Below are 15,561 nucleotides of genomic sequence, written 5' to 3'. Positions count from 1 at the left end.
GCAGGAAAGATGGTACTGTACTCAAGGACACCCCCGAATCCTTGAAACGGAGGTATGGCTCTCTGCAGGATAGAGCTTGGAGTTCTGAAATTCTGCGAGCAGAACAAATAGACACCAGAAAAACTGTCTTCAGAGTGAGGTCCTTGAGGATTGCTCTCTTCAGCAGCTCGAACGGTAGTCCTACTAGGACTCGAAGAACCAAATTTAGACTCCAGGAGGGGCACAAGGAGTGGACCTGTGGTTTTACGTGTTTTACCCCTCTTAAAAAACAGACTATGTCGGGATGCAAAGAAAGAAGAGCTCCCTCTTAATGGACAAGAGAACCAAGGGCCACCACTTGTACTCGCAAGGAATTGTAGGCCAAGCCCTTCTCCAGGCCCCGCTGTAAAAAGGATAATACCTGAGCAATTGATGCATGATGTGGAGATATGTCTATGGATACGCACCAGGCCTTGAACACTTTCCAAATCCGGACGTAGGAAATGGAAGTGGAGGTCTTCCGGGCCTGGAGTAGAGTGGAAATTACATCCTCTAAGTATCCTCGTCTTCTTAACCTCCGCCGTTCAAAAGCCAGGCTGCAAGACAGAAGCGATCTGCCCGGTTGAAAAATACTGGACCTTACCGTAGGAGGTTCGGTAGATGTCCCAGGCGGAGAGGACCGTCCACCGCCAGATTGGCCAAGTCTGCAAACCATGGTCTTCTTGGCCATTCTGGCACCACTAGTATGACTGGCCCTTGGTGAATTTCTATTCTCTGAAGTACTTTGCCGACCAGTGGCCATGGTGGGAATACATAAAGAAGGAGGTTTCACGGCCATGGGAGGACTGGAGCATCTACGCCCTCTGCGCCGTGTTCCCTACTGCGGCTGAAGAAGCGTGGAGCGTTTGCGTTTCTTAAAGTGGTCATGAGGTGCAGGTGTGGTGTTCCCCACCGGTTGAATAGAAGTGCTGCTGCCTCGACGGACAGTTCCCACTCCCCTGGATCTATATGTTGTCGGCTCAAGAAGTCTGCTTGAACATTGTCCATCCCTCCTATGTGAAATGCCGCTAGGTGAGAGAGATAGAGCTCCGCCCATGCCATCAAACCTGTCCCGGGAGACATGTTGGCTCTTCGTTCCCCCTTGGTGGTTGATATACGCCACCATGGTTGCGTTGTCGGAGAGTATCCGCACTGCTTGACGCCGGACCAGTGGGAAGAAACTCTTCAATGCAAGACAAACTGCCCTGGTCTCTAGGCGATTGATCGACCATGTCGCCTGGACCGCCGTCCATTGGCCCTGAGCAGACTGCTTTTGGCACACCGCTCCCCAGCCCGAAAGGCTGGCATCCATGGTGACAATCACCCACTGTGGAATTTCCAGATCCACCCCCTGCATCAAGTGTTCGAGGCAGAGCCACCAATTGAGGCTGTCCCTGGCGATATCCGACAGCGGGAGGAAGGCTTGGAACTCCTGAGACACTGGCTTCCAATGGGAAAGTAACGCCCTCTGGAGAGAAAGCATATGCGCAAAAGCCCACAGCACCAAGTCTATAGTGGAGGCCATAGTGCCCAGGACTTGAAGATAGTCCCAAGCTGTGGGGAGTTGAAGGCTTTGAAAGCGCTCTACCTGGGTCATGAGAGACTGAGCCCAATCCTGCCGGAGGAAGACTTTGCCCACCTTGGTATCGAAACGGGCTCCCAAAAAAAAAAAAAAAATCAAGCATTTGAGAAGGAGTGAGGCTGCTCTTGGCAAAATTGACAACCCATCCAAGAGAGTGGAGAAGGTATAAGACCCTCTCAACCACCCGCTGACATACTCTCGCGACTTTGCCTGGATGAGCCAGTAGTCTAGGTAGGGATGGACTAAGATTCCCTCCCTCCGTAGAGCTGCCGCCACCACCACCATCACCTTGGTGAAAGTGCGGGGAGCTGTCGCCAGACCAAAAGGTAGAGCTTGAAATTGAAAACGATGGCCGATAATTTTGAAGCGCAGAAAGCATTGATGTGCCTTGAAGATGGGAATGTGAAGGTAATCCTCCGTCAAGTCCAAGGAGGCCAAAAACTCCCCCCGGTTTACCGCCGCTATGACTGACCGTAAGGTTTCCATCCGGAAGTGTGGAATCTTTAGGGTCTTGTTGACCGACCTGAGATCAAGGATTGGCCGGAAGGAACCTTCCTTTTTGGGAACTACGAAGTAGATGGAATAATGGCCTAATCCTTGTTCACAAGGAGGCACCGGTAGTATCGCCCCCAAGGCCAAGAGCCAATCGAGCATCTGTCGCACTATAGACTGTTTCTTTGCCGTTCCACAGGGGGAGAAGAGGAACCTGTTTCTTAGAGGCTGAGCAAATTCTAAAGCGTAACCGTGCTTTAGAATATCTAGAAGCCATTGGTCTGAGGTGATTTGGACCCACTCCTCGTAGAAGAGGGAAAGACGTCCTCCTATTCGTGGAGTGGAGGAGTGGGTCGGCAAGCCTTCATTGGGAAGACTTGGAAGGTGCCTCCTGAAAGGGGATATCCCGAGCTGTTCTCTGGCTCCGAAAGGAATGAGACCAGGACTGCGATCGCGAAGACTGTGTCTCTGTGCTGCAGGTCTTGACTGACGAAAATGGCGCTGTCCCAGGAAACATCTTCTAGAAGAGTTGAACATTCTAAAACTGCACGGGCGATCCTCCAGTAGCTTATGGACCTTATTCTCTTCGAGTGATTTGATGAGTTGTTCGAGGTCTTCGCCGAACAGTAATTTTCTCTTGAAAGGGAGAGATCCCAACTGAGTCTTGGAAGAGGAATCCACCGACCAGCTGCGAAGCCAAAGTAGGCACCTAGCAGAGACCACTGAGATCATGGATCTGGCTAGGACCCTGAGGAGATCATATACAGCATCGGCTCCATAAGCACTGACAGCTTCCATTGCTCTGCCTACCCTAAGGGAAGCATCAGGGATATCCCATTCTCTCGACAGAAGTTGCAGGAGCATAGGATGGAAAGGGAAAGTTCTTGTTGGAGGTCACAGGTCTAACTCATCCCTCTGGAAAAGGCGGAGCACCTTCGGGGTCATCTCCCTCCATTTGGGCAGACATAGATGGGTCGCCCATGTCTGGATCCCCAAGCGAAACAGGATTAGGGACCACCCGGACCCTGGAAATTGGCGGATGCCCCACTGGCCCCTGAGGACCCCCTGCAGGCTGAGGGATCACCAGTGCTTGAGGATTCGCTGAGGGATCCAAGGGATCAGTCATAAGAACATAACATAAAAAAATGCCATACTGGGTCAGACCAAGGGTCCATCAAGCCCAGCATCCTGCTTCCAACAATGGCCAATCCAGGCCACCAGAACCTGGCAAGTACCCAAAAACTAAGTCTATTCCATGTTACCATTGCTAATGGCAGTGGCTATTCTCTAGGTGAACTTAATAGCAGGTAATGGACTTCTCCTCCAAGAACTTATCCAATCCTTTTTTAAACACAGCTATACTAACTGCACTAACCACATCCTCTGGCAACAAATTCCAGAGTTTAATTGTGCGTTGAGTAAAAAAGAACTTTCTCTCATGGTTTTAAACACCTCTATCATATCCCCCCTCAGTCGTTTCTTCTCCAAGCTGAAAAGTCCTAACCTCTTTAGTCTTTCCTCATAGGGGAGTTGTTCCATTCCCCTTATCATTTTGGTAGCCCTTCTCTGTACCTTCGCCATCACAATTATATCTTTTTTGAGATGCGGCGACCAGAATTGTACACAGTATTCAAGGTGCGGTCTCACCATGGAGCGATACAGAGGCATTATGACATTTTCCGTTTTATTTACCATTCCCTTTCTAATAATTCCCAACATTCTGTTTGCATTTTTGACTGCCGCAGCACACTGAACAGACGATTTCAATGTATTATCCACTATGACACCTAGATCTCTTTCTTGGGTTGTAGCACCTAATATGGAACCCAACATTGTGTAATTATATATAGCATGGGTTATTTTTCCCTATATGCATCACCTTGCACTTATCCACATTAAATTTCATCTGCCATTTGGATGCCCAATTTTCCAGTCTCACAAGGTTTTCCTGCAATTTATCACAATCTGCTTGTGATTTAACTACTCTGAACAATTTTGTGTCATCTGCAAATTTGATTATCTCACTCGTCGTATTTCTTTCCAGATCATTTATAAATATATTGAAAAGTAAGAGTCCCAATACAGATCCCTGAGGCACTCCACTGTCCAGTCCCTTCCACTGAGAAAATTGTCCATTTAATCCTACTCTCTGTTTCCTGTCTTTTAGCCAGTTTGCAATCCACGAAAGGACATCGCCACCTATCCCATGACTTTTTACTTTTCCTAGAAGCCTCTCATGAGGAACTTTGTCAAACGTCTTCTGAAAATCCAAGTATACTATATCTACCGGTTCACCTTTATCCACATGTTTATTAACTCCTTCAAAAAAGTGAAGCAGATTTGTGAGGCAAGACTTGCCTTGGGTAAAGCCATGCTGACTTTGTTCATTAAACCATGCCTTTCTATATGTTCTGTGATTTTGATGTTTAGAACACTTTCCACTATTTTTCCTGGCACTGAAGTCAGGCTAACCGGTCTGTAGTTTCCCGGATCGCCCCTGGAACCCTTTTTAAATATTGGGGTTACATTTGCTATCCTCCAGTCTTCAGGTACAATGGATGATTTTAATGATAAGTTACAAATTTTTACTAATAGGTCTGAAATTTCATTTTTTAGTTCCTTCAGAACTTCAGAACTCTAATTACTTTAGGGGGCAGCGGTCCCACCGCAGGACCCTGTTGCTGGTTTAAAGTAGCTATGTAGGCACTGTGCATCAGGAGGACAAAGACAGTAGAAAAAGGTCCAGGGGGAATTACCGAGGGGGGCAGCACCGAGGGGGGGGGCCGATGGTGGCCCGGAGGAGTGTTCTGGGGGGTCCACAGGAAATAAAACCGGCGGCAATCCAAGGTCTGAATCGCCATCTGGCTGCGTGGGAGCAGCTGGCTCTGAGCACAAAATGGCCACCGTTCCCGCACTGAACGGGAACGGGGCTGGCCTTGTAGGCAGACGCGCCTGACAGCACGAGTTAAGCCACCCAGCCGAGCGCAAAGAAGCATCCCCACCAAGGAGGCATCGCACGCATATGCCTTCACGGGAGAGCCGCGACCCCGGCTCTCCGCAGGCACTACCCATCTGATCGGGCACGGCATGGTGCTGAAGGAGCAGGGCGGTATGAGAAGCGGGTAAGAGAGAAAGCAGAGCCTTCGTTTGGGAGTGCAACAACTGCCAGTAAAAGTCCTTCAATAGAGGTATTGGGCGTCTCTATTGACACTGCCCCGAGGAAACGACCTCTCAGGGTACGGCAGCAGTGAGTCGTTGTAATGGGGGAGAGGCTGGACCACCAGCATGTACCCCAGAGACCTCCCAAACTCCACTTAATTCAGGAAAAGCAATCTGATCTGAGAAAGGGAATAAAGGAACAGAAAACGGACCCCAGAAATGTGAATCTTAGGCAAGTGTACCAACTGTTCTATTGCAAGCTTAAAATTGCCTGAACTGATATCTGAACAGTTCCCTTCTACTTTTTTTTTTTTTTTTTTAAATCATTTGGTTATATTTTTACGATTGATCCATCCACAAGCTAAAGAGAAATAATAAGAAACAAGGAAAGAGAAAGAAGAAATAGTCTACCTTTCCAAACTTTGCAGGTAACTGTAGGTTCTGCCACCTTTCATCTGCTGGAGTCAGAGAAATACTAAAGGGAAGCAGAGGGCGCACCAGCTTATAAGAGGCCACCCTTCCAGTTTTGCTCTGACTCCATCTGCTGGAAGGGAGAAACAACCCACTGTCTGGACTGATCCAGGTATGTACAGGGAATACTACTCCCAATGATTTTAGAAAAAGTGCTGAGGATAGATATGAGCCCTGAGATACACCTATGTTTACTTTTTTCCCTCTCTGAAAGAGAATTACCAATTTGAACCGATATTGACAATCTTACAAAAAGGACATGAACCATGTGAGCACAGTTCCATCAAGGCCCAATGGCAAACAACCACTCCAATAACACTGTGATGTACAGTATCAAATGCTGCAGTTAGGTCCAAGTAGTATAAATACTCCCATTTTCCCGTGGTCTAATTTCTGGTACAAAAAGTAAGAAAGCAATAATAATTCAGTCATGGCAGTTGCCATCAGCTGCATGCTGAGGTTTAGCGACGTAATTTTGCAACATCTGAGATTTCAAATAAAACTGACCAATGACAGTTAACACCAAGCTGTACATACTAACAAAAAGGTGCATCCCCCAATTGTTCATCACACCTGATAGTCCCAACAGTGATCTACAAAGGTTTAGTTTAGAGCTAGCCTGGAGTTTCAGGGCATACTGCATCCAAATAAATGCAGCTCTTCCTCAGAAATACGCAGCAGGCGCATGATACACAAGCAATGAAAAATGCATGGTAAATTTATTTTCACATGCCAAAAATAGCCCCCTCAAGGTCTGTGGCAGAGAGGCCTGGGTCAGGTCAGATGATCAAGTCTGGACACAGCACACAATCTATTCCTATCATTTTCAATACCTGGAACTACAAGCGATTATGTCTATGAATGCACACTTCACACAATGGCAATAAGCACTGTCTTCCAGTCAGAGGTGTCTGTGTCTGAGTGTGTGTGTCTGTGTGTTGGGGGCAGGGTGATGGCAGACCATAGCCCGAGAGAAGACCGGAGAGAGCAGGTCAGTCCTGAAGGTTTGAGCTCCAGTGCCTGATTGTACACTTGTCAGTATCACCTAACATTTGTATGCAGCTGCACAGAGCTAGAGATGTCACCTGCACAGGAGCTGCAGTGACCTGGCCAAACAGATCTTAGGGAGTGAGCTGGGCAAAGACTTACTGATGAAGATTTCCAGCTGGCTGGTGTAATCGATGGCCATGCCTACTGGCATTGTGTCTTCACTGTTTTCTGTGACTGGCAACTCCGCACGACTACAATCCTCCATCTGCCACAACTCCCAATTAGTCTGAAAAAAAAGAATCCAATATTTAGTAAAGTCAACCCCCTCCATAATTGACACTTCATGGTGACAGACCTTCATCCCTGGTAGGACTTGCCACAACTGTACGCATCAAGACCTCTCCCAACAATACCACACTAACTAGAACTCATTCTCCTTAAAAAAGGGATATCACAATCTGTAAATAAATCCAAACACACAATGTATGATGTAAACACAATTATAGATGTCCCAGAGTAATCAAAACAATTTCAGGAGGAAAATGAATAATGGTAGAAAAACTCCTCAAAAGGAAAATTAGTTTCTTACCTGATAATTTTCGTTCCTGTAGTACCAAGGATCAGTCCAGGACACCTGGATTGTGACTCCGCACCAGTAGATGGAGACAGAGCAAGAGCTGTCGGGCTCACCCATATATGGTCACACTCCTGTCACAGCCCCTCAGTCTTACGTAATGTCAAAGTAGCAAAGGACAAAACAACCAAAAGAGGGATCCCTCCCCAACAGGGAGCAACGACAAAACCCCCAACTGGAACAAAACTGTCAACCGAGAAAGCAGAACAGTAAACCGAAATACTGAAAACCTACGAGCGGACTCTCCGTTTCTTCTGAACAGTACGGGCGGGATCCTGGACTGATCCTTGGTACTACAGGAACGAAAATTATCAGGTAAGAAACTAATTTTCCTTTCCCTGTACGTACCAGGATCAGTCCAGGACACCTGGGATGTACCAGAGCTAACTTACCGAGGGTGGGAAGCAGAGAGTCCCGCACGGAGTACCCTCTCTCCAAAACTCCCAGCAGTGTTCTGAACATCCAGCCGGTAATGCTGCGTAAAAGTATGCAAGGACTTCCAAGTAGCCGCCCTGCAAATTTCTTGAGGCGACACCTGAGAAGATTCTGCCCAGGAAGCAGCGTGCGATCGGGTCGAATGAGCCTTGAGACCCTCAGGCACTGGCTTCCCTTGTACGATGTACGCGGAACCAATGGCCTCCTTGAGCCATCGGGCAATTGTCGTCCGGGAAGCCATGCCCCCACGCTTTGGACCTGAGAACAGAACAAAAAGATGATCCGTTACACGGAACGGATTGGTGACTTCCAGATAGCGGAGAAGTGTCCTCCGAACATCCAACCTCCGCAAATCCCGCAGCTTTGACTGCGACGCACCCTGGACGTTGAAAGCGGGAAGCTCAATGGACTGGTTCAAATGAAATGCCGAAACCACTTGGGCAAGAAAGAGGGGACCGTACGTAAGGAGACCCCGGAATCCGAGATCCTTAGGAACGGTTCCCTACATGAGAGCGCCTGCAACTCGGAAACACGGCGCGCTGAGGCAATAGCGACAAGGAAGAACGTTTTCAACGTGAGATCCTTGAGGGTTGCCCTCTTCAAGGGCTCAAAAGGAGCCGAACACAACGCAGAGAGTACCCAATTGAGGTTCCAGGACGGACATGGAGGACGTAAGGGAGGACGGAGATGCTTGGCCCCCCTCAAAAAACGTGCAATGTCCGGGTGCAGCGCCAAGGAGCCCTTCTGCCCCTTGCCACGCAGACATCCAAGTGCTGCCACCTGGACCCGAAGGGAACTACACGAAAGACCTTTAGCCAAACCAGCCTGTAAAAACGACAGAATATCGGAAACAGGAGCCGAGGTAGGATCCACGTTGCGCTCCGCACACCAGTCATCAAAGACTGCCCAGACATGAACGTAGGCCATAGACGTAGACTGCTTTCTGGCCCGCAACAACGTGGCGACCACCGCATCCGAATAACCCTTCTTCTTCAAGCGCTGCCTCTCAAAAGCCATGCCGCGAGACAGAAGTGATCCGCAGCCTCCAAACAAACGGGGCCTTGCCGAAGAAGCCCCGCCAACCCCTGAAGACGAAGGGGCGATGCTACCGACAACTGAATGAGATCTGCGAACCACGGGCGTCGCGGCCACTCTAGCGCCACCAAGATCACTTCGGCCGGATGTAGCTCTATGCGCCAAAGAACCTTGCCGATCAGCGGCCAAGGAGGGAACACATACAGCAGTATGTCCAGCGGCCAGGGTGGGCGCCTTTGCATTCTGCCATGTGGCCATGAGGTCCATGTGTGGCGTACCCCACTGTTCACAAATGAGGTGAAACGCCTCCGGCGCCAATTCCCACTCTCCGGGATCCAGATGATGACGACTGAGGAAGTCCGCCTGAACATTGTCGACTCCGGCAATGTGAGACGCCGCTATGTTGCTGAGGTTGTACTCCGCCCAGGCTAGCAGAAGCTGCGCCTCCTCCGCCACTAGTGGACTTCTCGTCCCCCCCTGACGGTTGATATAAGACACGGTGGTGGCGTTCTCCGACAACACTCGAACCGCTTTTCCCCGCACAAGCGGCAGAAAAGACTGTAGTGCCAGGAGAACCGCCCTGGTCTCTAGGCGATTGATGGACCACTGAGTCTGACCCAAGGGCCACTTGCCCTGCGCTGACTTGCCCAGGCAGACTGCTCAGGCAGACTGCTCCCCAGCCGGAGAGACTGGCGTCTGTGGTTACTACTGTCCACTCGGGCACTAACAGGGACACTCCGCAAGTCAAGTGGTCCGCTGCTAGCCACCAGTGAAGACTGGCCTGCACCTGGGCCGTGAGTGGCAGTGGCAGATGAAACTCCTCGGAAACCGGCTTCCATCGGGAAAGTAATGCTGATTGCAACGGACGCAAATGAGCAAAGGCCCAGGGGACCAAAGCTAGCGTTGAAGCCATAGAACCCAAAACCGTCAGGTAATCGGATACCAGGGGAAGCCGAAGCGACAACAAGCGGCGCACTTGCCCCTGCAGCTTGAGGACTCTGTCCTTGGATAGAAAAACCTTGCCCCTCTACGTGTCGAACAGGGCCCCCAAGTACTCCAGAGACTGGGTGGGTGCTAGATGACTCTTGCTGAGGTTGACAACCCAACCCAGGGACTGCAAGAGCGCGAGGACTCTGTTGACTGCTTGTCGACACTGAACCTCGGACTTGGCCCGAATCAACCAATCGTCCAGGTAGGGGTGTACGCGGAACCCCTCTCTTCAGAGGTGAGCCGCAACCACCACCATCACCTTGGTGAATGTCCTGGGAGCCGTGGCCAGCCCGAAGGGAAGAGCCTTGAACTGATAATGCTTGCCCAGAATGCAGAACCTGAGGAACCGGTGGTAAGACGGCTGGATGCCGATATGAAGGTACGCTTCCGTGAGGTCCAATGACTCCAGAAATTCACCGGGGCGCACAGAGGCAATCACTGACCGGATTGTCTCCATTTTGAAGTGTGGAATGCGAAGACATCTGTTTACCCCCTTGAGATCTAGAATTGGCCTGGAAGCCCCGTCCTTCTTCGGCACGATGAAATAAATGGAATAACGACCTTGGCCGCGCTGCTCGAGTGGTACTGGGGAAATCGCCCCCAAAGCCTGCAGGCGTTGCAGGGTCCCTCTTACCGCTGCGCACTTTATGGGGCACTTGCATGGCGATACCAGGAACTTGTCTGTCGGAATCCTGCAAAATCTAACACGCAACTGTGATTTATCACGTTGAGGACCCACTGATCTGAAGTTATCTTGGCCCATTCCTTGACAAACAACTGCAGCTGAGCTCCCACGTTTGGAACGAACGACTGAAGCTGAAGCGAGGGATGGACCGGCCGCATCTCATTGGGAGGCCTTGGAGCTCGAGCCCCCCGGGGTTCCACCCTGCCGAAAGGACTGAGTCCATGAGGACGACCGTGAGGAACCGGAACGATAGGAAGGACCTGCGGACCTCTGGAGACGGGACCTTCTGCTACCACGGAAACGGGCCCGGTTGGAGAAGGAGGATCGGGCTCTGACCCTATCCTCAGGCAACCTGAAAGCTCTATTCTCGCCAAGAGACAACATGAAATCGTCCAACTCCTTGCCAAACAATAATTTCCCTTTAAACGGCAGCGCCCCAAGATGAGCCTTGGATGAGCCATCTGCGGCCCAATACCGGAGCCAGAGGAGCCGACGGGCCGACACTGCCGAGACCATGGACCTAGCCGAAGTACGAAGGAGGTCGTGTAGCGCATCGGCACTATACGCTATTGCAGCCTCAAGCCGATCTGCTTGTTTGGCCTCCGCTTCCGAGAGACCTGCGTTAGCCTGGAGGACCTGAGCCCATCTCAAACTGGCCCGCTTAGCGAAGTTACTGCAGATGGCAGCTCGGACCCCCAATGCTGAGACTTCGAAGATCTTCTTCATCTGTACCTCCAGCTTTCTGTCCTGTATGTCCTTGAGAGCCGTGGCTCCTGTGACAGGAATTGTCGACCTCTTTGTCACGGCAGACACCGCAGCATCCACATTCGGAAGTCAGAGAAGTTCCAGTGCATCCTCTGGCAACGGGTAGAGCCTGTCCATAGCTTTACTAACCTTCAGGCCCAACTCCGGAGTGTCCCACTCCCGGAACAAGATATCCGAAGCCGTAAACAGAAAAGGGAAAGCTACTGCTGGACCCGTGAGCCCCAGCAGTACCGGATCCATGTTTGCTGCCTGCCCGGGTACCACCGGCGGCTCCTCCACCCCCAGTTCCTGGAGGATAGCCGGAATAAGCGGGGTTAGTTCCTCTCTGCGGAACCACCGGACCACCTTTGGGTCAGCACCCTCGACGGCCGGCGTTCCTTTCCCCGCTCCCGGCTGAGAAGGACTCTCGTCTGCCGTATCACCGGCCCCCCCCGGGGGCTCTGCAGCCGGGTCATCTTCCTCCTGGGAGGTAGAATCTGAGTCCGTAACCTGAGGCATCCCCCGCACAGGGCGCTTCCGCCGCGTTGAATCGCCCTCAGGGACCGCCGAGGATCTCCTCTTCCAGGATCCAGCTGATCTGCTGGAACCCTTCGCTTTCTTCGGCCTCCTTTTGCTCCGTTTATATTTTAAGATTTTGGGCAAAAGTAGCGCAAAATCGGATGAGCAGGAGGACCCGGAGCCCGCAGTGTCCTCTTCAGACCCGGACCCCTCATGGGACCGGGCTTCCCCCGAGGGACGTTGGTGTGGCGAAAGCGCGGGAGGCAAGCCGCCATTTGCGACTGCCACCCGCGTGGCTTCCCTGACTGTGGACAAAATGGCTGCCGTTCCCGCGCTAAGCGGGAACAGGGTCCCCCGGGCCGTCAGCAGCAGCGGAATCGCGAGGCGGCGAACGCGGCGCCCGGGATCGACCTTCCTGAGAGACCCCCGAAGGACCTTCGCCCCCGGCAGCACAGGACGCGCAGACGCTATCCCGGGAGAGGCGAGAACGCGCCGAGCCGCACGCGCGGCAGACGGATCCCCTCGGCATGCGGCCCAGATGGGAAGGAAGGCCCCGTGTAAATTAAGGCTAAAACGGCGCGGGCGGCGACGAAGACGGCCCCCCCCCCCCCGAAGGAACGGAGAGCCGGCGTGAAGGAGAAGCCGCGGCACAAAACAAAACAGGCAAACACTTTTTTTTTTTTTTTTTTTTTTTTTTTTTAAAGAAAACTGCCGCTGTCCACGGTCCTGAGGCTCCTGTTCCAGCGGGGGTGAGTGAACCGGGCTCCCCGGTGTCACCCCCGACGCTGCTACTTACCTAGGTGGGTCCTCGACCCTAGCAGCGGCCTCAACCAGGGGGGGATGGTCCCCTCAGAACCTTCCGAACCCCCCTGGGAGGCTGGACCAGCGGGGTGTATCCTCTCAGTAGAGGAAAAAAATTCCTAACTTTTTCTTTTTTTTACATACCAATCAAATCCAAATTAAGTAAAAGAACCTTAACAACCAAAGGAAAAAACCCCCAGGGAACAGCCAAAACTCCCAGGGACCAGGGCTGTGACCAAACCTGCACCATCTACTGGAGACAGAGTAAGACTGAGGGGCTGTGACAGGACTGTGACCATATATGGGTGAGCCCGACAGCTCTTGCTCTGTCTCCATCTACTGGTGCGGAGTCACAACCCAGGTGTCCTGGACTGATCCTGGTACGTACAGGGAAAGTAAGAATTTAATGAAATGGTTCCATTCTGTTTAATCAATAATAATTCCTCTACACTCAGGCAAGCCAATCCACACCAGTGGGATATACAGAGTAAAGCTGACTCGCTGATGTAACAGACTTATAGCCCTGCCCCGACATCAGCCTGCCAGTATTCTCCATCTCCAGGAGATGGTGGACATGCATCTCCCTACTGGGGATTGCTTGTAGTTATATATATGTAAAAAAAAAAAAAAAAAAAAAAGAGGAGAGGAGAGAAGATTTCAGCACACCACTTGAGCTCTTGAGGAGACACCCATTTTGGTCTCTCAGTTAAATCTGGGAGCCAGGCAGGCATAGACTTAAAAATAAATAAATGCCGTTTGAGGATGAAGTGAGTGCTCAGCAGTGAAGGCTTGTGCCCTCCCCCCCGTAGCCAGTGACCCATTTGTGCTCACAGCCAGGAGGACTGAGCTCAGGTAAAAAAAAAAAAAAAAAAAAAAGACTAGATAAGTTTTAGTCCTCTCTCTCTTTTTCCTTACCAGGCCTTCTTCCCTTGGCATTTGTTGCTCTATGTCTCTTACACCCTTTCCCTCTCACTTCTCTGGGAAGTTAGTGTAGAGCAAAGGCAGCTCAGGCTCGGTGGGTTGAGCAGCCTATGGCTAGGCCCCGCTCTTCAAGCTCGGTTCTGTCAGTTGCATGGTAGGCCACAGCAGCGATTTTTCCCACACACAGGCGTATGCATGCATTCTCACTGCACGGCAGTGTACAGACGTAAGCATGCCTGTGCATGCATACTTGTGTGCGTATTTGCACATGGGGGTATTTTGGGTGCGCACAACTGCAGCCAACTTTTGGGCGCATAGTTATGCACGTGGGTACTTGTGCATATACGATCATGGCCTACTTTTGGGTGCATATTTGCACGTGTACCCCCGGACACTGTGGTGGGTGCGCAGAATGCAGCCTAGAGCCCAGTGCAAGAAGACTATGGAGCCGGGGACAAAACAAACAGTCTAAGCACCTGTGAAGTTTGCCATGTAAATGCAATTTATCCATCACTCTCTCTACACCTGTGTCATCAGGGACGTATAGCCATGCCCAGACAGCCAAGCCTGTCAGTATTCTCTGGAAAAGCCAAACTGTGGGCGAACTGAATATTTCTGAACATGACTACTTAACAGTCAACCACAATTTTTCCCAGCACTGAAGTCAGGCTCATTGGTCTATAGCAGAGCTTTCCAAACTGTGTGTCGGGACACGTTAGTGTGTCGCCTGCAGTGTGCAGGTGTGTCGCGCAAGCCCGGTCAACTCTGATGTGAGTTTGGGGGTTTTTTTTTCTAGAGATTCACTTTTTTTTTTCAGTTTATGGGTTGCTTATTATTGGGTGATTTTTGCTGTCAATCGTGTTTTTTTGGGGGGCTTGGTGGGTGGAACGAGCCCAGCCATCCTTGCATTGGCTGCTGCTGCCAATGAGGCCTGGCCATGAGGAGTACTGACTGCAAGCAGCAGTGTCTGGTGATCATGGAAGGGAGTGAAGCACTTAACTGGCAACAATCAAAAAGACGAGGTACATGAGTGTGGGGGTCAGACATGTGCTGGGGAGAGAGAGATGAGTGAGTGGGGGGGACAGACAATTTGTTTTATTATTGTTTCTCATAAATTATAACAATAACATGAATCTTGGAATATATATTTTTAATATAAATTTAAGGTTTTCATGAGATAGGTTGTGTCGTGAAACATTTTATTTATGTATATATTTAAGGAAACATACATAAATTGTCGAAATATGTTTCGTTCGTTTAACCTTTAACCTCTGGTTTACTAGTAGACTGAATTACCGTGTCGTGAAATTATGTTTGTCTAAAAAGTGTGTCACCAACATGAAAAGTTTGGAAAGCTCTGGTCTATAGTTTCCCAGATCACCCCTGGATCCCTTTTTAAATATGGGTGTTACATTGCCCATCTTCCAATCTTCAGTTACATCGGATGATTTTAATGATAGATTAGAAATTTTTACTAATAAGTCTGAAATTTCTTTTTTTTTTTTTTTATTTCTTTCAGAACCCTGGGGTGTATACCATCCAGTCCAGGTGATTTACTACTCTTCAGTTTGTCAATCAGGCCTACCACATCTTCCAGGTTCACCGTGATTTGGTTCAGTTGATCTGAATCATCATCCATGAAAACCTCCTCTGGAATAGGTATCTCTCCAATATCCTCTTCAGTAAACACTGAAGCAAATAAATCATTTAATCTTTCCAAGATGGCCTTATCTTCTCTAAGTGCCCCTTTAACAGCTTGATCATCCAACAGTCCAACTGACTCCCTTGCAGGCTTTCTGCTTCGGACATATTTTAAAATGTTTTTATTGAGAGTTTTTGCCTCTATGGCCAACTTCTTTTCAAATTCTTTCTTAGCCTGTCTTATCAGTAACATACATTTAACTTGCCAATGCTTAATCCTATTTTCTTCTGTTGGATCCTTCTCCAATTTTTGAATGAAGATCTTTTGGCTAAAATAGCCTCTTTCACCTCACCTTTTAACCATGCCGGTAATCGTTTTGCCTTCCTTAATGCATGGAATACATCTGGACTATGCTTCTAGGATAGAAGTTTTTGGTTTTTTTG

General features: G+C 50.0%; 1 protein-coding gene across 2 annotated transcripts in view; it reads right to left on the bottom strand.

The window, feature by feature from the left end:
* Positions 1 to 15,561, bottom strand: part of NUP214 (nucleoporin 214) — a 232,051-nt gene that overhangs the window by 192,334 nt on the left and 24,156 nt on the right. For both annotated transcript variants that reach the window (XM_029612981.1, XM_029612982.1), the window contains exon 10: positions 6,872 to 6,998. In XM_029612981.1, the coding sequence (XP_029468841.1) occupies positions 6,872 to 6,998 (127 nt within the window). The remainder of the gene's footprint in view (positions 1 to 6,871; positions 6,999 to 15,561) is intronic.

This window comes from Rhinatrema bivittatum, chromosome 8 (assembly GCF_901001135.1).
Source record: "Rhinatrema bivittatum chromosome 8, aRhiBiv1.1, whole genome shotgun sequence".
NCBI lineage: Eukaryota > Metazoa > Chordata > Amphibia > Gymnophiona > Rhinatrematidae > Rhinatrema > Rhinatrema bivittatum.
The sequence above is the reverse complement of the archived record's forward strand: the minus strand, read 5'-3'. Positions and strand labels throughout refer to the sequence as shown.